General features: G+C 49.5%; 1 protein-coding gene across 1 annotated transcript in view; it reads right to left on the reverse strand.

Annotated features, from left to right (window-relative positions):
• Positions 1-16,565, reverse strand: part of Col15a1 (collagen type XV alpha 1 chain) — a 100,066-nt gene extending 83,501 nt beyond the window's left edge. The window contains exons 1-2 of the mRNA XM_041667880.1: positions 16,388-16,565; positions 16,219-16,307 (exon numbers count right to left, since the gene is read on the reverse strand). Coding sequence (XP_041523814.1) covers positions 16,219-16,307; positions 16,388-16,398 — 100 coding nt within the window. The 5' untranslated portion in view covers positions 16,399-16,565. The remainder of the gene's footprint in view (positions 1-16,218; positions 16,308-16,387) is intronic.
• Positions 16,566-21,581: the final 5,016 nt, after the last annotated feature.

The following is a 21,581-nucleotide window of genomic DNA, read 5'->3' on the forward strand; positions in this document are numbered from 1 at the left end:
GAGTCCTGCATGCATATTCATGACCTGAATGTTTCACATTCCACCCAAGCTCCCGTGTGAGAGCAGCCCCCCTCACTTGTTCCTGGAAAGGTAAACAGATTGAGAAGGCAAGCTTCTCAAGGCCATCAGAGCACACGCGCACACACACACACACACACACACACACACACACATTCACACACACATATTCACAGAGAGCTATTCATGCAGCAAGCATTTGCAGAACACCTGCTGTCACCATTCTGGATGCTGGAAGTCTAGAAGTGACAGAGGCAAGTCCTCTTGGAACTGAGAGTTCTCTCAGTTCAAGTCCAAGAGCTTTGAACCATGGTGGTCTCCATTTTGTCATCAAACACTACATTCCCCAAACACACACAAATGCTGTGAATGGAGATTTTTTTTTTTTTTTGCACGAATAGGTCCTGTTACCCTGGACAACAATTTGTGCCTCTTCCATGATTTGGGAACCTCAGATCTCTTCCCAAGCTTCTCATCATCAAAGAGAGGACCTCGACCTGTGGGCCTGACTTAGCCAATGAGCCACAGGAGCTTGGAGACTCAGTGAGAGAGCATCCTGCTTCACAGCCCTTCAGCTACCACGTCATAACACACGGGTGTTTGTTTCTCCTAGTGATGGTCTGGATTAGTCCCCAGTTGTGACTGGTCTCTGGTCCCAACTTCCCAACCGCTGAGTAAAATACGTGCTTTAGGAGATAAACAATGTGGCTCTTTGCGGGCCTCTGTCACCGGGCCAGGAACCACGGCACAGCAGTTCTGAAAGGGCAACACAGGGAGGGGGTAGCACAGGGCTCCCTTCCCACAGGTACAGCTGTCTCTGAAGGAGTTGCTCCTTTGCCTTCCCATCCAGACCCTTCCCTCCTCTGCCTCAGCCAGGAGGGCCCGAGGCTCACTCAATGCACTTCCATGTGTACATTCTCAACGCCGTCTACAGAGAGGGAGGAGCAGGTTGGCACCTAGTACCACTGCACTGGGGGCCCGGTCACTTTCCCCACGCTCTTCTCTACCTCTCAGCCTACAGTGAGGATGGCCTGAGAGGAGCTCTTGTCCATAACTCAGGGTTCTCACTCCAGCCCGGCTTCTCCAATGTTTTTCTCTAAGTCTCTTAAGTTTGTCCCTCTATCTTCCACTGGAATTAGTGCATTCTCTTGTAAGCAGAGGTAGAAGCAAGGCTGATAGCCAAACCCAGAGTCCCACTCTGCACACCTCCAGGGTCCAAGGCTCTCATTCTATCCCAAGCCCTGGGCTGTGAACACCGCATGGAGCCTGAAGGGCCGTGATAGCAAGGCTAGGCTATCAATGGGATTTCCACCTTCCTCCCAGGGTCCCTTCTGTCTGCTTATACTAAAGTGCTCCTGCCAAGGCAAGCCACTCCATTACAACTTTTTAAAATTTTTATGTCTTTAAGTATGCTGCCTGAATGTATGCCTGTGTACCACGTGGGTACCTGGGACCTGTGGTGACCACTACAGAAGTGCTAGATCCCCTGAGGCTGGAGTTACAGACCATTGTGATATGACATGTGGGAATTGAACCTGGTTCTCTAGAATAATACCCAGTATAAAACACTGGACAATCTCTCCAGGCCCAGGAGGCCACTTCTTAACTCTCTCCCTCATCTGGATTCCTTCAACCGGAAATCTGGATCGCTCAGCACGACCTACCCGGCACCCTTCCCTGACTAAATCCATTCACCTTCGGGATCACATCTTAAATGTCACTCCTTGGCAAGGTTTCCATGATGCCCTCAAACAGATGAGAGCATCCAGATGTGTGCTTTCGTAGGGCCCTGTACTTCCTTATTCATGAGGCCAGGCTGGCTTGGAACTTGCAAGCCTCCTGCCTCCTCCTGAGTCCTGAGCTAAAAGCATGTGCGTCCATGCCTGGCTCCTATTCTTCTCCAGACCCCTGTTTGCTGTCTGTCAGTATCAGAGGATTGTTCTTGCACAGTTTGTTAGTGTCCGCATCCCTTGCTGGAGCCAGGCCTGCCTTGTCCACCATTTTACCTCCGGTACATCATACACAGCCTTGCATGCAGTAAGCTGTCCAGAAATGTGTAAGTGAAAAGGAAGGAACAAGTGGATGAGTTTACAAAAACCTAGTAGGCGTCCACAGAGAGGGCAGCCCTGTCTACCACGGTCTAGAACCTCACAACTATTTCTGCCCACCCATCCAAACCTGACAGGCCTTTGCTCAGCAGATTCAGCTTTTCCGCACCTGGTCACAATGGTTGCCTTCCCCGAGGGCTCAACATTCCTAACCTCCAAAGGTGAGTGGCATTGACCTGGCCCTCCAGGTCCTCGGTGATATGGGCTTGCAGGTGGATTCTGTTCCCTGACAGAATGAACCGGTGTGGAATGAAGCCACAGGAGGGTTTAGGGATGACCCGGAGGTTGCACCTGGACCCTGTGACCTGTAAGAATGTCCCATTAGAATCCAACTTCTGTGCAGGCTACAATGCCTTCATCAGCCCCCCCCCCCCCCCCCCCCGCCACACACACGCATACTTCACAGTTATCTAAAACAAAGCACTGAGCTGGGCATTGTGAGCTCCTGGCTGACATACTTCCGGGTGCCAAGATCTGATTTTATATCAAAGCAGGTATTGGGAGGCACACATCCTGTTCCCATTCCCTTCCCTGCCTTGCCTTAGAATCAGAAACCACCAGGCTATGCTGTAAAACCTGCCCCCTCCTAAGGGAGTTACAGAAGAGACCCTCACTTCTGCCACATGGGCCCTAATTTCCTCCCTTCAAACCCCCCACCATACTGTTGTCTGTCTGTCCATGGAGCTAGTAAATGTTCTAATAAACTCCACACTCCCCAGCAACTTGTCTATGTCCCTCTCAAATCCCATATCTGAGACCTTTCACCCCTGACTGTTTACTCCCTACACTGTGCTAAGAGCTTGGGGTGGGGGGTGGGGTTAATGCATTTACTGATCACAAGTAGCCCGAGATAAATCCTATTCTTAGCCCTACTGTTACAGATGAAGAAACTGAGGCTGGGAGAGGATTAGTAAGCCATTCAAGGTCACCAGCTAGCACTTGTCACCAGCCTAGGACCAAGCCAGCTTTGCCAGACACTTCAGAGCCAGGCTCCCCATTGTCCAGTGCTTAGAGCACTGTGGATCACACTTTGGCATCAAATGCGTTGCCTAGAGGCATCTAAAGCACAAAGCCTGATGCTGTTGCTCTAGGGAAGGACCCCAAGCCCTGCATTCCAGAGTAATGCCCGAGCTGTTGGCTCAGGGACCACAAGTCAAGGAGCAAGTCTATGAAAAACTGGTGAGGTTGAGAAAGGAGACCAGCAAGGAGTTCAGCATGGCTGGAGCCAGCGGCTGGGAGAGATGGGAGAGGAGGGGGTTTGGCTGTAGCCCAGGCATTATAGAGCTCATTGCTGTAATGGAAAGCACAGAGGGATTTAAAGAAGGGACCTGATAGGACAGCCTCTCTGCATGCACTGAAGTGAGTCAGAGGTCAGAGATAGGGAAGCCTGACTTTCAGAGAGGTGTGTCTCCAAGGGTGGCAAAGAGGTAGAAGACAGTGTTGGCAGGTAGCAGATGCCACACAGGCAGAATTCATGTCTAACAAACACAGCCACCATTCTTTCCAATGCTCAAAGCTTCCCAGTTGTGCCACGCACGGAGCACCCGAGCCCAGACCCACAGCTGGCAGCAGGTGTGAGTCCCCATCCCAGCAGCCTTCACGGAACCAGCTGCCCTTAGAGACATGCCCAGTAACCATACTTCCCATGCAGCCACACGGGCTCCGTCTCAGCAGCTGCTGCCCCCTCCCTTCAGATAAAAGTGTCTGCATCCACAGAGTGAACAGGACTTGGCCAGGCCTGGAACCAACCAAACAACTAGTCTAAGAAGTCATTGCTGGACATCACAGAGCAGAGAAGAGGAAGGCCTTCAGGTGCAAATTTGGTACCACCTCACACTTGCAAATATTAAACCAACAAAAGCCGTTGTGTGTTTTTCATCGGGAAACTCAAAACTCAAAAGGGGGTCGGGAGGCTCTGAAATGAGGCCATCGGCTGGAGTCGGCTTAACCTGAAGTAAAATTAGAAAATTTGTCACATGGAAAAACTGTGCGGAGAGAAATGATTCGTTTTTCCCTGTGCTTTCTGCAGGAGAATGAGTAATTTGGCATTTTGACTGGGCAGCTAGCGCAGCTGAAGTCTCTGTTTGGTACCAAATATACACAGTTGTCCTGCAGATTTGGGTCCAGCTCATGAATGGACCATCAGTGAGAGATTCTTGGGACCAGACGGCCAGGCTGGGCCCCGCTCAGTCACATCGATGCCCTCATTTGTCACAAAGTCAGGGCCAAACTGAACTCAGACATGCTAGAATGTTCTTGCTAATGGTGATGTAGGGTTCACCTGGTCTGACCTTTTTGTTTCCCAGATGGGGAGACTGAGACCCAGGGAGGTATGGAAACTTGCCTGGGCAGAGAAAGAGCAGGAGAATGCCAACACAGGCTCGGGCTGGTCTCTACTGCACCCTTTCTTGCGGCCATAGCTGTGTCCTGCACATGGTAGGTTGGGGAAGGGGGCTGTTTTCCTGCCTGATGCTAACCAGGAGCGAGGTCATGTGAACTTCTTTAACAAAGGTTGGAGCTTGAGCTCAGCCCACCAGTCAGGCACAGAGCTAAGTATTGGGGGAGTGACCAGGATCCTCGGGGAGCCCCACCTCACCTTCTAACCCTGAAGGCATGGGGTCAGAGTGAAAAGAGCAAAGGTCTAAGAGAGCAGGCAGGTCCACAGAGGAGCGACTGTCTGTGATTGATAAGAAGTTCTGCTTTTATCAGTCACATGAACTCAGTGGCTCTGATCAGCAAAGATTCAGCGCCTTACAGCTCTGGAGGTTAGAAAGGTCTCGCTGTAATAAGAATCAAAGTAGCAAAGACAGGATTTTTCTAGAAGCTTTAAATGAAAATTCTGCCCCCTTGCTGTGTCCAGACCCTTCAGGGTGTCCATATCCTTTGGCCTGTGACTCAGTCCTCCAACTCCCAGACCACTGAAGAAGGCTGGTCATGTCACCTCCACTCACACAGCTCCAGCCTCTACTTCACCCTCTCTCTCCCACTCAAAGAACCTCGTGGACCTCCTGGGTCCAACCCCATAACCCAGGGTGCTGTCCCTTCCCTCGTAGCCTTACTTCCTCTTTGCCACATTGCCTGATACAGGCCTACACGTGGCACATGGACTCCTTCCGAGGGTTGTTGCTCTGCCTGCTATAGGGATTATTGTGGAAGGGTTTTAGGCAGGGGCAACATAATCAGAGACAGGCTAAGCTTCACCTTGAGATGGGGGGCTCTCACTGAAATGCAGATTCTCATTTACTGGGTTCCAGATGGAGCTGGAGACTGTACCTTCCATGGAGTTGCCAGAAGGTGCTGGTTCATGGACTGCAGCAGAATAGAAAGATGCTAGAGACTGAGGGGGGTGCAGAACAGAGGTCTGCCCAGGGCTGGGGATGGGACAGACATGGATGCTCCTGCTAAGCTCTGGTTGAACTCTCTCCCACCACGGGGCTTTTGGGTGTGTTACACACACATGCACACTCACAATGCCACTTATATATACACTACACAAAACCTAAAAGCCAGACATATACATGTACACAATATATAAAAGGTTATATATACATACAACTTATGTCTGAAGCACAGATACATATAAACACTTAACATGCCTCTAATTGCTACACACAATATATATTACATGTAGACATAGTTGATAATTATAAAATGCACAGGTGTGCTGTGTACTTATAGTTTATAAACATGAAACACGCACCTCTCTATAGCCAGAATACATCTCTAAAACATAGAAATTCATCAGACTCCTCCCCTCAGGTCTCAGGACTCCATTCAAAAGAGGAAGCAGAAAGGCCGTAAGAGTAAGAAATGGTAGGTGACTCCAAGAAAACAGTGTATTCCAGGCACAATAGGACTGATGCACGTATAAACTCATAGAGATTGTGACAGCACATGCACAACCTGCACAGATTCAAACCAGACAAAATCCTAGCACTGACAAGAATAAGTAGGCACAACTTCCCACCACTAACCAAAAAGTCATTTGCAATTGATGCCTGCTGAGAAAGGGAAAATAAGTTTTCTCTAATGGAGAGTCAGCAGGTAGACCAACCATACTCCAGGGCAGTGGAGAGTCAGCGGGTAGACCGGCCACACCCTAGAGCAGTGGAGAGTCAGGGGATAGACCGACCACACTCCAGGGCATCTGAGAGTCAGCGGGTTGACCGACCACACTCCAGGGCAGTGGAGAGTCAGCGGGTAGACCGGCCACACCCTAGAGCAGTGGAGAGTCAGCAGGTAGACCAACCATACTCTAGAGCAGTGGAGAGTCAGCTGATAGACCAACCATACTCTAGAGCAGTGGAGAGTCAGCTGATAGACCAACCACACTCCAGGGCAGTGGAGAGTCAGCGGGTAGACCGGCCACACTCCAGGGCCGATCCCATGCCTGGGAGAAGTTGGTCAACACAAAGCAAACTATGCTGGGGGCGGAGAAGCAGGAGGTGCTAACAACATCATAAGGTGCTAGAATTGTGTTGTTTTGTTGATTTTTTGTCTTTTTGGTTTTGTTTGTTCTGACTTTCACTTGTTTTGTTCTTGGTTTTGGTTTTCCTGAAGAGAAAGGTGAGGGACATAAAGTTGGGTGTCCCAGAGTTGTGGAGGGTCTGGGAGGAGTTGGGGAGAAAGTGATTCAAATATATTATATGAAAATATTGAATAAAAATGCATAGAAAGCACCCATGACTGTCAGAACCCAGGTCCATGGCAAACTCTCTAAATCCCAGGACAGTAACAGAGGAGCCAGGACGCCCTCTTATACACGTGGCTTGCACCAGGAACCCGCTGCTAGCTGAGCTGGTCACTGCACCTATCTAGGCTGGACAAAGGGGCAGAGTCAAGCAGCCACAATCCTGTGTGACTGAAGGTGGAAAAGCAGAGGACACAGACAGAATAAGTTGCTTAGTCATCAGTTCGACCTCAGCACCTCTGCCCCAGCGGATGGAACCGTGACAGTTTCCATAGAAACTGTAAACACAGAAAATGTTTACAGCATGGAAAGCAAACATAGACTGCTCTTCAGAAAGCATCTTGTTTAGCTCTCGCTGGTCTCAGACTAACTGGAAAGCTTCAGCTGACCTTGAACTCCTGTTGAGTACACCACTGTGTGGTTTATGCAGGGCTGGGGATGGAACCAGGGTTCTGTGCATGCCAGGCAAAGCCCTCTAATGCTGTGCTACATTCCCAGCGGGCAAACACAAGCTCTTCCTGATGTATCTATGTTGTAAGCCCTGCTCTGACCTCCTTCCCACCTCCTGCAACCAGAATGGATGACGGAGTAGCCTGCAGCACACAGATGGTCATGTCAAAGGGCTTACCGTGCTGGGTTTTCTCTGAGGTCACCCCAGCCCCAGGCTTTAAAGATTCTTTAATGAATTCAAGAGCTCCCTGTATCCTTTGGGTGTCACGGCATATGCTGAGGAAAGACAGGTAAATAAGACAAAGGTCCTGTCTCCAAGGGACCCACAGTGAGGACGGAGGGGTTAATGAGACATTGCACTTCACCGTCACTGACTGACTCCTACCTAACTCATCTCTAAACCCATCCCAATCTACGAATCAGAAAGACTGAAACATCTCACTCAAAGGAAGGCAGCAGAGCTAAGATTTGAATCCAGAACCTTGAAAACCAGAGGCAAGAACCACATCCTAAATCTCTCCCTGGGAACCAGCTCTGCCATCTGAGTTGTGGTCAAATAAAGACTCTCTCAGAGACTCAGGACCATCACCTCCTAAAGGAAACTGTGGAACTGGAGGGTTTTCATGCCTGCTTTGTTGCTGATTTGAGACAGGCTCTCACTATACAGCCTAGGCTGGTCTCGAACTTCTGGCAGTTCTCCTGCCTCAGCCTAGTAAGTGCAGGGATCACAGGTGTGAGCTACCATGTCCAGCTTAGACTGGTTGTTCATAATGCTGCTGCTTCGTTGCATTGATTGGACCAGATATCATTAAAACCCGCTGGTGGCTGGCCCGGGGGTTTCCAGGGGCCTTGGACACCAAGCTTGTGACCTGCACATCCACATTCTAACTTTCTGAAAAACCCTCTAGCATTTACCACAAGGCCTGAAAAATGGTTGAATGAACACAAGAGAGGAGACCCCATCTCTGCTTGGCTAAGGCAGGAACATGAAGAAGCAACGCACACCCTGGCCTTTGGCTGTTGTCGTTTCTTGAAGAGGCAGTAGTCCAGGTCAAAGGCAGGAGGCAGAGGCTTTCTCATTGGCTGTGTCCTGACTGGTGAATTACCATGACCTGGCCAAAGACTGCAAACAAAACCTCCACTGATTTGTTCTAGGAATTTGTGGTCACTAATAATCACAGAGTCATCAAACAGAGATGCCATTGTAGTCTTCACAGTAGGATTTACATTGAGCCAGCAGCAGCAGCAGCTAGAAGCCCACATATGAATGAGCTTAATTGGGTATCTGCACTATGAAATGTTAGTTTAGGTACATAGACTATTAGAGAATGTTTAATGCTCTTGAGGAAGCGTCTACAAGATTACTAAGGGAAGAAAGCACTCATCAATGATCTATTCACGTTCTAACATATATGCATATTTACATGTGGAAAACATGTGTGAGAGTCCCCCCAATTGTGAGCAGGCTTTCTTCACTGCTGAGTATGGATAACATGTGATCTTTGCTTTTTTAAAAAATTCTTCTTCTTTTTTCCCAGGTTTTTATAATACTATGCATTACTTTCATCACTTTTTATGGTATTTTTTTTTAAATCTTCTCTTTTAAAGGTTGACTATTGGATGTGGTAGTATGTCCAATTCATGGGCAGGGGAGGTGGGAACAGGAAGATCCCTGGGACTCAATGGCCAACTAGCATAGCCTACTTGGTGACTTTTAGGCCAATGAGATATGGTGTCTCTAAAAAAAAATTATAAGAAACATGAATGGTATCTGGGGATGCCACTCAAGTTTGCCCTTTTGTCTCCATTTGCATGCACACTCACACATACACTTAGACACACACACAGTTTATGTCCCTCTTTTTCCCCCATTTCTAGTGGAAATGGACGTCCCTATTTTGATAGTGCACAAGCTTTCTGTCTGTCTATGGGGACACTCATAACAAGCCCCAAGCACACAATTCACCTGCTATACTCAAGCCTCCACTACCAGCTCCTGAGTCTCTCTCAGGATGGGGAGTGGATCCTATGCAGCTCTCTAGCCCCTGCCTCCACTCCAGAGAGCCCTTTAGAGAACAGGACCACCAGGAAATACGGGAATAAGACAGACATCTCTAAGAGCAATCACGAGAGAAGGACAGATCACTTGAAGATATTGTTGGTAGATTCTTTGGGAAGGAAGTTAGTTTAAAGAGACTTTGGTTGAGAGCCTTTTCAGCTGGACTTATTTGAGGCCCTCATCAATAGGAAGGGCAACTCCTACAGAGGCTGCTACCTGCAAGCCATACTTCAGGCAAGCTTCTCCAACCCAGGAAGGAGCTCCCTAAATCCTAAACCTAGAGTCCTGGTCGCTTAAGAACAGTGTCTTCAAAACAGATTCCTTCTGCCCCCGTGTCACCATGGATACAAACAGATTGACCTGGATTCTGACGGATTGAGTTGAGTCTGTTATGTCGGACTGGGATGAGTTAGTTTACCTGGGCTATTCTGAGCTGAACGCAGTTGAGTTGGGTTGAGCTAAATTGAGTTAGGTTGAACTGGACTAACTAGATTGTGTCAAATGGAGCTGAGAAGACTCAGACTAAATTTGGATGGAATGATCGTGTTGGCCTGAGTTAGGTTAAATTCAATTTGGTTGGGTTGGTTTGGGTTGGGCTGAGCTGGGACCAGTTGTGCCACGATGGTTAAACTGGACTAAGGAACTGATAAGTTTTGTAGGATTGGGTTAGGTTGGATTGAGTTGAGTAGAATTGTGTTCTGATGGAGATGGAGTGTGGGCTGCACACACTGAATTCCACTGGCCCAGTTAACTCCTTATACGCTGCTCAGAACCTTCTTCTAGGTTCTACTCTTACCCTAGACTGCTTGGCCTTTCATTGGTGGGGAGTAGGAGCTGGTCATCCAGCAATCCCGACTCCTCTGAAGACCTCTGACAGCATCTCAGCTTTCCTGGGCTCTGCAGAGGGCAGCAGTTCCCACCCCACAGTCCGGTGCTCTGACTACAGATCCCTGTGTGTTTATCCCTTCTCCTCCGTCATTCACATCTTTCACTGAGTTGTGCAAGATTGGCTCCTTTTGCCCTTCCTCCCTTAGCCACACAAGGGCACTCCAGAAGTTCAATCACATCCTGAGGCAATTATTTAACAACCGACCTACTAAAAATTCAAGACTTGGACCATTGAGATGGTTCATTGGGTAAAAGTGGCTACTCCCAAGGCCTGTGGCCTGAGTTCCATCCCCAAGATCCACACGATGGAAGGAGAAACAACTCAAGGGAGCTGCCTTTTGACCTCCACATGTGCTCTGTGGCGTGTGTGCAGGCACACAATAAATAAATAAATAAATAAATAAATGTTTTTTTAGGCAAAGAATTCATGGTTTAGTGAAGGCGGCATGAAGATGATGTCCCTCATCTGACTTTAAAAAACAATCATCAAAACTTTGTGGATTTAAGCACACACACAAAGTCATACACACACAGGCAGCACAGATACATTCTTGAATAAAATTAATCAGTACTATAGAGATTAAAGAGTTAAATTTGTGTGGTTAAATGAGAAATTGTACAAAGAAGCACAGTGAGGGCAACCGCTGGCACTTAGTAACTCGGGGACTCCTGGCTCCTGCCTGGAATAGAGCTAACTTCTGCTCATGCCTTCACCTTTGGTCCATTTCAAATGGATCAGTTGTAGCCATCAAAGATAAACTCAGAAGCTTAACTAGAAGAGGAAAGATGATATCCCACCCTTGACTACATCAGAAACAAGAGAACAGATGAGCCAGCAAACAAACAGGTCATCTAGCTCATGCAATCATAAATAATAAAGATCAGGGTATCTTAACTGAATCCCAGGCCACCTAGTTATGAAGTTGTGGAAGGAAACGGAGCCCCTTAATGTTCTCTGAATTCTCAGCCAGTCACTCTAAAGTTGGCAGAGCTGTGGAAGGTTTGGTTTGGCTTATGTACCATGGAGAATATGTTAGATGAAAAGGCAGATTAGACCTTCTCACTCCTGCCTCGATTTATTAAAAAGCCTCACTGAGTGTCCACTTATGTCAGACCCTGTCTGAGATTCTGGGATTCAGAGTTGGACAAGGCCCAGGCCTGTGTCATGGTTCCTCCTGCAGCGGAGGATGTAGGAGTTGTCAGTGGTCACCATGCAGTATGGGTTCCCTGTCACTGAGAGGCACCCAAGATGCTTGGGAGGAGAGGCTGAATTCCCTGGGCAGAATCCTAAGGGAATATGAGAGCACCAGAAAAAGCAGAACAGTAAGTATGTTTAAAAAGAGATTGCCTGGCAAGGACGGGAGGATCCCTGGGGCTTGCTGGCCAGCGAGTCTGGCCTAACCTGTGAACTCCAGGTTCTGTGGGAGACCCCACCTCCATATTTTAAAAGTCAGTCAGGATATCCAAACAGTTCATAGACATACAAAAGTTTGATCAACTCTACTGGGGAGATGGCTCCACGGATGAAGTGTCTGCCACGGATCATAAGGACCTGAGCTTCATCCCCAGCATCCATGATTAAAAACTGAACATAGTGTGCATTTGTAACACCAGTACTGGGGAGGTGGAGGCAGGAAGATCCCTAGGGATAGCTGGACACACAGTATACACCAGTAAGTGAGCAGTGCTGCGAGAGACCTTGTCTTCCAAAACAACGTGATGGCTCCAGAGGAACAGCCAAGGCTGCCCTCAGCACGTGCACAGACACCCACACCCACAGTCACAGGCAGGGAGAGAGACACACACATACTCACATGTAGGAAAATAGGAATTAAGGCTTCCTTAAGATTCTAACTGCACCTGTTAGAAGTGTTGTCAGTAAATGCAGCCATGAGGCTGGATGCTGGCCAGAGGATGAGGACAGGGGCTCTACTTCCTGATGCACATGTGTCTTGGGTACAAACAAACACAGAAGAAGGCACGCCAGCAGTACCTGCTCGTCTGAAGACTGTGTACTCCTGTGACCCAACACCACACCGAGGGAAACTAGAGGAAATGCATACGTGTGTATCCTCAGATACACATAAGGACAGTCGCACCACACTGGCAGATTCCATGGGTCCACGACAGCCCACATGCTGTTGGAAAAGCGGGTGAGTCACAGTAGGTATAGTCGTGGTGTGGACTATTGCACTACAGTGGAAATAAACTATTTGCCTCATGCATGGATGCCAAAGCCTTAACATTCAGAGAAAGAACCCGAAACAGAAAAGTACATTTTTCATGGAAAAGGCTCAGAGTCAAGGAAGACAGAGCCCAGGATGGAAGGTGTGTTTACATCAAGTCCTGTTTTTAAGTGAACAGAAGTGACAGCTATAAAAGTTCAGGTGGCAATCATCCCTGACAGGTGGGGAGCTCCTACCCCCTACCAGAGCAGAGCAATGCCCTGGGTGTTCTCTTCCCTTCTGGGTTGTACTTTGGGGGAGCACAAGCCTGGCAGCACCGTTCCTGCTCCAGCAATGGTCCTCACCCTCCGAAACAGCAGCCCTTCCGATCAAGCTAGCTTCATTAGGAGAGGAACCCACAGGGCAATCCTGCAGACTAGCCCTGACCCTCAGAGACACAAGGGGCCATGATGGTGAAGCTTCAGGGATGTAGGAGGGAAAGGGTGACTGCCCTCAGGATGAAGTAGATGTGGGATGAGGTGCGGTCTTTCTTTCTGACTGTGAATTCAGAATCCCTTGGGAGAGATCTGGATCTGGCTCCTTTGTATCCCCAATCTGCAGAAGGCCTGACTGACTCCGTATTTAATCCATTTGCTGAACCTAAGTTAGTCTTAATCTGGGTAAATGCCATCTTGTTTCCCATTATTCAAAGCTAGAAATGCAAGGCTGAGCAAATCTTGCCATCCCATTTCATAGATGGGAAAATTGAGGCTCAGAAGGAGAAGTTAGTCATCTCAGTTTACAGATGAAACCTGGGTTTTCCAATGCTCAAAAATGGATGAGGGAGGGACAAGGAGGAAGTTTACAAAGATCTACTTTTTAATAAACCCACTGTCGGCAGATTACTGTACACCTGGACTCCATCCCCCAGGAGCTCTGCCTATGGTGACATCCAGGGATAGCACAGACAATAGAGCTTGAGACCTGGAGAAGCAGCCTGGACTCGGAACAACCTTCAGGGGGCAGCAGTCCTCAACGGGGCTGGCAGTCTGTAAATGGCCAGCCAGGTGCAGACTCTCCGCAGGCTTGCTGGGAACCAGACCGTAGGTCTCACCTGAGTCTAGAGGCCTGCAAAGTGCAGTCTTTCGTTTTTCTAAACAGCTTTGTTGAGGTCTAGTGTGCAGCTTGTGCTGAAGGCAGCCAGGTCAGCTACTACGTCTACGTGATAGCACAGTCACCACCACAGTCCAGCCTTGTGTCATCCCATACAAAGTCCCCAACTGTCCGTGTTAGTCGCCCCTGCTTCTTTCCCTAGGACTAAGCCATCATGGATGCCCTCCAGCTCTGTAGTTTTTCCTTTTCAGAAATTCTGTTTGAAGGGGCTCTGAGAACCTGCAGGCTTTTATCTGGCCACATGTAGCCATGTGGATGTGTGCTTCCTCCCTTTTCGTTGCTGAATAGTACCCCATTGAAAGGACATACCATAATTTATTTACTTAACAGTCAATGAGAAAGTTTGTTTCTACACTTTGCCACTGTGTATAAATGGTTACATAAAAGCTTTTGAGTGGGAGTATGGTTTTCCTTCTCTTGAGTAGCCATTTAACCAGTAGACTCACTCTGTAGTGGTGTAATCAATATTGAGTGCTTAAGAAGCCACCTAACTATTGGCGACATGAAAAAACTTAAACATTTAGCTTAGTGGTCAAGAGCATAAATTCTTCCAGCTGTACTTCTGCCATTGCAGGTCATGTGCTCTTGGGCAAATGACTTTGCCTCAGTATCCTCGTCTGTGAAACTGCATCTGTGGAGCTGGTGTGAGCTCTGTCGACTACTATAAAACGGTAAAGTCTTACTGCTGGTTGAAAAATAGTTTATCAGTGTAGCCCAAGCCAGTCTTGAAGTTATGATCCTCCTGCCTTAGCATTCCAAGTGCTGGGATTACAACTTTTTTCTCTTTCTTTCCTTTCCTTTCCTATTCTATTCTTTTCTTTTCCTAATAGCCAGTTGAGCAGTGGCCCTGTGGAAAGAATCTCTCCCATAGACTTAAAGGTTATCACAGATCTATCTTGGAACAACCGAGTGTCTTTAGGCAAACTGCCTGCCCCTCTGGGCTTTCAGATGGAGATGACCCTCCAGAACAACAGGCTACAGGAGCTTTGGGAATGTACTGGGTTCCTGTCATGAGTAGGACACGCCCACTACATCATTCACGGGAGAATGGGGGACCTTAAGGCCATCTCTGGGAGACTCCTTTGATCATTGACAACAAAGTCTCCGGAGTGAGGGTACCCGAGTCAAATCCTACCCCAGACACTTGGAAAACTGACTTGGATTCAGAGTTCTCAGAATAGGAGAGCTAAGGTCCTCAGTCCCCAGCCCCTGGAATAATGACTGAGAAGGGAGGCTGTTCACACCCCATCTGACACACCGCTAGATGAGAGCTAGCCATGTAAGCTGCATACAAGTTCTATAGAGCTCAGGGCCCCCAGAGTCCTCTTCAGATCCCAAAGGGGCACTGAATGTTGTCAGCTGCCCTCTGCAGTTGACTTGGCAAAGCTCTATATCATATGGGAAATTGCAAGGTTTCCACACTGGTCATCCTGAGAGAAGCCAGAACTCTGCTCCAACTGCCCTTTGATCTGCAAGAAATGCCAGGCTGGACGCCCTGGCAGGAAGAGCTATTATTGCATCTGCGTCTTACTCCCTCACAGACCACAGGCCGGGTGGTACCAGGCTTCTTCAAGCACCTAAGGAGTTAAACAAGGCCACCAATCCTAGCCCAACTTCCATCAGAGGACCATGACACACTCCCGAGCCTTCTTCATTTATTCATCTGAGCTATGTGCTATGGGCAGAGAGGCTGCTGTTCCAAAAGCCTGGTTTTGCTGAGCGCATGGCGGGAAGATGGAACAGGGACCGGAACCTGCCCAAGGTTTGAGTTCTGGCTTTCAGAGCTGCCTGCATTTCCTATGTCTCTCCACTGCAGCTGAGGTACTTCCCAACACAAAAGTTCCTGCGGAGAGGAAGATATCTTGTACTCTTATTTTCTGACTACTCAGTACCCAGAAGCATGGAAAGAACTCCCCCCCCCATCTGTCCGTTAGACTTCACAATATCCCTGGGAAGTAGTAAGTGGGTCTAGTTTATCCTTTTCAGATGAAGAAACTGAGGCATGTAGATAAGAAAAGTATTGCCCATGGTCACCCAACAGAGGCGCGATTCATACCCAGGCAGCCAGACTTTAACCCAAATCCACTTTAATTCGATAGTTTCTGAGTCCTGGTTTTGGGGGGGGGGGGTGAGTCACAGAGAACAGAAGGAAGGGTCACTTGCCCAGGCTTAGTCCATCACTCACCGCGCCTCTGTCCCTCAAGGATGGGGAAGGTGGAGGGGGGGACCTCTGGTAACCCGCTGAACCAAGCGCGCGTGCCACTCTGTTCCGTTATGTTAGGAGAGACCAGGGCGCCAAGGTGTCCCTGCTGGTGACTGTGCTTTCTATAGACCTAATGGACTTCGGGTCTGCTCAACCCGAGCCCGGCGCGCCAGGAACTCGGCGCGGATGCCCAACACTGTTGGTGACCCTGTCCTTTCTGGCAGTGTGGTGTCACTGTGCAGCCAAAACCCCTCTCTGCCCTCACTGGGAAGCCGCGTCCAGCTCAGACACTCTGCATGCCCTGGCTGAAGCGATCTCCTCAGCGCCTAGAAACCACGGTACCCGGGAGGACCCGGGACAGAAGAGCCAGCACAGCGCGCTGCGCCAAGCAAGCACTCCCTTTTATGTCCAGGAATGAGGCGCTGCAACACCCAGGCGCGCAACCGGCGGCTGCGGTGGCTTACCTGTCGCGGCGCGCGTCTGCAGGACGACGGAGAGCAGCGCGGAGATGATGGAGAGCAGCCACCGCGGGCGCCGGTTCTGCGCGGTCCTCCTGAAAGAAGCGGTGGCAGAGAAGGTGAGGAGACGGCGGGGCGACAGAGGCCAGGGTGCCGCTCGGGACGCGAGTCCTACCTGGGTGCCATGGTGCAGTCGCCGGACCCCAGCTCCGCTTCGCACGCGGAACAAAGGCGGCGCTCGGTGGCGACGGCGGGATCCCGGCTGCGGCCCGCGCCTGACTCACCCGCTCACTGAAACCCGACTCCGCCGCGCCCTGCGCTCCCCCACGCGCGGTGCCCCACCTCGCTGCTGGTCCCGGCCGAGCCTCCCCACGCCCCCTTCTTCCCGCCACCCCAGGGTCTTATGTAACTCGCAAAGAAAGCCCCGCGTGCCGACACAGCGCCCCACAAGCCAGGTCGACTGGAATCGCTGGGGTTTCCTTACATGACGGACCAGTCTATTAAGGCTCAGAGAAGCGCTGCAGTGTCCCAAAGCCACACAACTAAAGGGTTTCCCGGCTGCTGTGCCACGCCCAGCACGCCAGCCAGGGTCCCGCTTGCATGCCCCAGAGTAGCTGCAGTGGGGACAGAAGTCAGGCACAGAGGTAGGACTTTGAAGGTCACGTTTGTGTACCCTGAACATTTTGGAACCCCAAACCCTTGATCAAGGGGCGCAGCCCTCAGAAACCTGACCTAGCCTCCTCCCGCCTGTCCCCCAAGTTAATGATGGAGGAACTGAGGTCAGGAGAAGGCAAAAGATTTACCAAGATATCCACCCAGTGAGCAACACAGGGCTGGAGACCCAATATAGGAGGAAAGGGCAAAGTCTCAGCGTTCACCAGGGCAGGTAGGATCAGGTGTGTTACCTGCCTCCTGGGGAGACAATAGACCACTTAACCAACAAGGAACACAGAGGCAGGAATCGGGGCTCAGTTTTTGGACACATTCTCCCCAGGAATCCTTGCAGTTACTAGTGCACTGCATGAAAAGGGGGGTGAGGACTCGTCCCTGCTCAGGCCAGGAAGAGTCTAGACATTAGTAAGGTACAACTGAATTCTCAGAGTGGACGGCACAGGACAGTGAACAATAGTGTGTCTACCCTGCTGTTGACACTACCCTGATCATATCCTCAGATGACAAGGGTCAATATAGGCAGGACCATAGGCTCTTAAGGAACTAGGGCACAAGGAACCAAAGTGACCCCAGAGTTAGGAGGGCTCCGAGGAACTAACAAGGAAGATATGGCGTTTTAAGGACACTGTCCAGTTTAGATGGCTTTAACAACATCCATTCACACTGTCTACGGATGTGAACCCTCTCCCCTCACCCACTGCAGCTTTCTGGGATGTGTATAACTGTTGTGACAAACCGCTAACCACAGGGAATGGCTTTCTCAGGTCTGTATTTCTTGCGAAAATGCATCAGTGAGTTCTGGAACTGACTTGCTGAATAGATCTTACCCGAGAAGGCAGCAGCACATAGTTCTGTTTGCTAGTTAGGGCCAGGAGCTAGAAACTGGTGCCCTGGGCTCCATGTGGCCCACAGATTAGTTTGGATTGGTTTGCTGGGCAATAGCTTCCAAATTAAAGGGTTAATAATAACAATATTTTATAATTATGAAATGTCCATTAAGATCCGGATGGCAGGGCTGGAGGGTTGGCTCAGAGGTTAAGAGAGTGTGCTTCTCTTGAAGAGGACCCAAGTTCCGGGCACCCACACAGAGTAGCCCACAACGGCCTGTAACTCTCTCAGGGACCTATTACCTCCTCTACCTTCTGTGGGCACCTCTGCACACACACACACACAGAGAGAGAGAGAGAGAGAGAGAGAGAGAGAGAGAGAGAGAGAGAGACTCACACAAATCAAAAAATAAACCTTTCTTTAAAACTCAGATTTATGGCTTTTAAAATTTCAAGTAAATCTGCCTATAGTCTCTAGATCAAATTTTATTGGAACTGAATCAGCTAAGGCAATATACTCTCCAGTTCATCACTATTTTCTGTTTCTCCCAACACCAAGACAAAGAATCAGTTCCAATTAATACCACACGTGCAGTCTGTCTGTCTTTGCTCATAAGAAAGAGTGGAGCTAGGTTGTGAGCTCATCAATCTGTTCCAAACAGGCAAACAAAAGATGTATGGAGAGAGAAGGCCGTGTTTAAAGGAAGGCAGAGAAGCGCACATAGGAAGTACACAGAGAAAGTTTAATTGCACGGGTCAGATGGGATTGCGCAGCAAGCCTGGCCTGCCCCAGTCCCATGTTGTCCGCAGGATGAAGGCATGCCTGCGTTTCAACTGAGAGGCTTGCCTATGGTTCAGCGTATCAATCCAAAGCACAAAGTGGATAACGCATCAGGTTCCTTTCCTACTCTCTCAGCCAAGTCCTCCGTACACATTTGTTGACTCTAGGTAAGCCCCTAACATCCAACTCCTTGGAATCTGAGGACCAGGGTCCCTGCAAACTTTTTCTCACATGGGGACAGGAAATAGACCCTTGCCAATAGGGTTGATTTGTGTCTACTTCGTCTGAGAAGCCAGACCATGTTCAGAGATGAGAAGACTATTTATTACCTTGGAATCTGGCCTAAAGATGGATGGGAGTTATGGCCTAAGATTAATGAGGGGATGGGGGTTCTTTTAGGCCTAGGAGCTGAAGGGGCTTGTGGAGGGGGGGAAGCCGGCAGTCTCAGATGTGGGTATGGGACAGATGGGGCAGGAAGCCAAGCAAGGCATTCCACCTCCTGCCAGACGGTGATGCGAGGGCTTAAGTGATTTCCTCCCATTCAATGTCAAGTTGTAGAAATAGCCAAAAGGAAGCATCATGTCATACTCAAGCTAGTCTAAATTGTTTACCACGGTTCAGGCCAATCTGCAAGGCTGGGACGTGTGGAGACCAGGGATTTAACGTCCCAAGTTCTCCAGAACCGGACTAAATGAATAGGCTGTCCATTTCCCTAGAATCCAGCCAAATGTTCCAGAAGGTTCTGTATCCAGGGGCATTCTTCAGATTATCTCCAGCAGCTGGAAGGGCACAGGAACCTGGGAGACGCATCTCAGGCCTTGTTTGGAAAGAGATTACCAAGAATCAGTGCACGCCATTCTGAGCGGGACTTTCTTCAGTACGTGGGTATGAAGTGTCTGTCTTTTGTATCTCCCAGGGTACACAAGGACAGCCCTGTGTATCTGATTAATGAGCAGAAGAAGCAGACTTCACTGGCCGGCTAGAAGTGAACTTATTAAAATTGTCAGAGAAGAGGGCTACCTCTTGGCTAACCGAGAGAAAACCATGACTGTTCCACACAGCTGCTGCCCAAGGGGCTTGTATTCCGATGACCTTGACTGTGTCTGTGCAAAGAAGGCTGAGAAAACTTGCTGTTCAGCATGCCACACAAGAATGGGTGTGAAAATCTGAGAAGCCAAGAGTGGGGGGGGGGGCGAGAGAAAACAGGTAGGAGGGTGTGCCAAAGGGCTCCTAAGCACGCACCCTGTGCCCTGTACCCTGTTCACGTGTCCCTCCCGCTTCCCTTTTGTCATGTATGTGCCTAGCATCCATCACTCCTCTGCCAGCACCTGAATGTTCTCTCTGGCCCTGGACCCCGTTCTGTCTTCAAGCACAACAGAATTAAACTCTCCCTATGTTTTTTAGCCAATGGAATCTGGCTAATACGTTTTCTTTCTTCCACGAAAGTAACTTCTTCACTTTGCTCTCACTCGTGGTCTCTGCCTCTCTCCCTCCTTCCTGGGAATACCACCCCCGGGGGGGGGGGCTGGCACACAGCAGGCAAGTGCTCTTCCCTGAATTAGACCTCCAGCTCCATTTTGAGGATCTTTTTTTAGGCATTTTGAAATGTGGTCTCACAATACCGGGTCAGGCACAGCTAATGCCACTTATAAAGGGCTCTTCCTGCTTCCTAGCCTCGTGCCCCCTCTCCCACCCCTGCTTCCTAGAATGATACTCACTATACAACAGAGGCGCCTAAGACTTCCCTCGGGTGCTGTTGTCTGAGAAGCCCAGGATAGAGAAGGGAATTCATCTTCCACATTTTCACACATTCCTTGCCTTGGCCCAGCATCTGAGGTAGCCATCACTTACTGCTCAAGGCTGCTATTAGTATGATGCTACCAACACAGAGAGGGGGACAAACATAGCAGAGATGTCTTCCTACAAGTTACCTGATCATGGATACTGACGAGTTCATGTAGCTGTAAGGGAGAACTGTAAACTACGTTCCCATCTTTGCCATGAGAAAGTGACTTTTGAAACCTTCTCTGGGACACCACTTGCCAGATCATACTGCAGCTCCCTGCCAAAGGCTGTGTTGATCCGTTTCAGCAAATCCCCTGCATCTGTCCCAGCAGCTGCTACTGATGCTACCCTCTGGCCAAGTTCAGGAAAAGCTGCTGTCCTATGCTACTGCCCATTTGGTTCTTGCAGGGGCCCAGCACACCTTTGCCTTTTAAGTCCTGGCGGTGCCTCTGGCGTCCTTAGCACTTCCTGGGGTCTGGATTGCTTCTGCTCTGCTATCTCAAAGTGGGGGAAGTAGTCTCCAGAGTGCCCACTTGGCCGTCCCTGCAGGAGTGAGTTGCTAACATAAAGGCTGTGTGTGTGTGTGTGTGTGTGTGCGTGTGTGTGTGTGTGTGTGTGTGTGTGTGTGAGAGAGAGAGAGAGAGAGAGAGAGAGAGAGAGAGAGAGAGAGAGAGGTGAAGTGTGAAGCACCCAGTGAGGTACCTGAGATTAGACCCAAAAGGCACAGAAAACAGAAACTGTGGGGACAGATAGACAGACTCCCCAAGTTATTTATTGCCTTACACCAACGCCCCTTCAACTCACATCTATGGCTTCAGGGGTTGTTTCCTGCAACCAGTAAACAAGAGGAGAGGAGAGCCAAGCTGTGTTGCAGATAATTTGGGGTGCTGTGAAGGTGCTCATGGGCTGTAGCTTGTGGGGGGACATACAGTTCAGCATCTCTGTAAGACCCTGAAGGACAAAGGTGATGGGAACCCTCCCTCTAGGTACAGCCCAAGTCGTGCAGCTGGACTGCCTCTCTGAAGGATGGAGGACCAGTCTCAGAGACACAGAGAAGCCTGAGAAATTGGTTCAGGTCTTGGATGATGGCCAGCAGTCTGAAAGACAAGGTTGACTGATTCTGGACAGGAAGACCCAGGGAGGACCAAAGAGATGTTAGCAGCTCAAATGCCTGATGTAAAAAGCATGAGGATCTGAATTCAGAACCCATGTAAAAGCCCAGTGTGGTATGAGCACCTCTAACCTCAGCACAGAGGCCAGCAGATCCTGGGGGCTTGCTGGTCAGCCAGACTACGTGAAATGGC

Source organism: Microtus oregoni, unplaced genomic scaffold, assembly GCF_018167655.1.
Source record: "Microtus oregoni isolate MIOR12 unplaced genomic scaffold, Mior012 000017F_ref0000208, whole genome shotgun sequence".
Classification (NCBI taxonomy): domain Eukaryota; kingdom Metazoa; phylum Chordata; class Mammalia; order Rodentia; family Cricetidae; genus Microtus; species Microtus oregoni.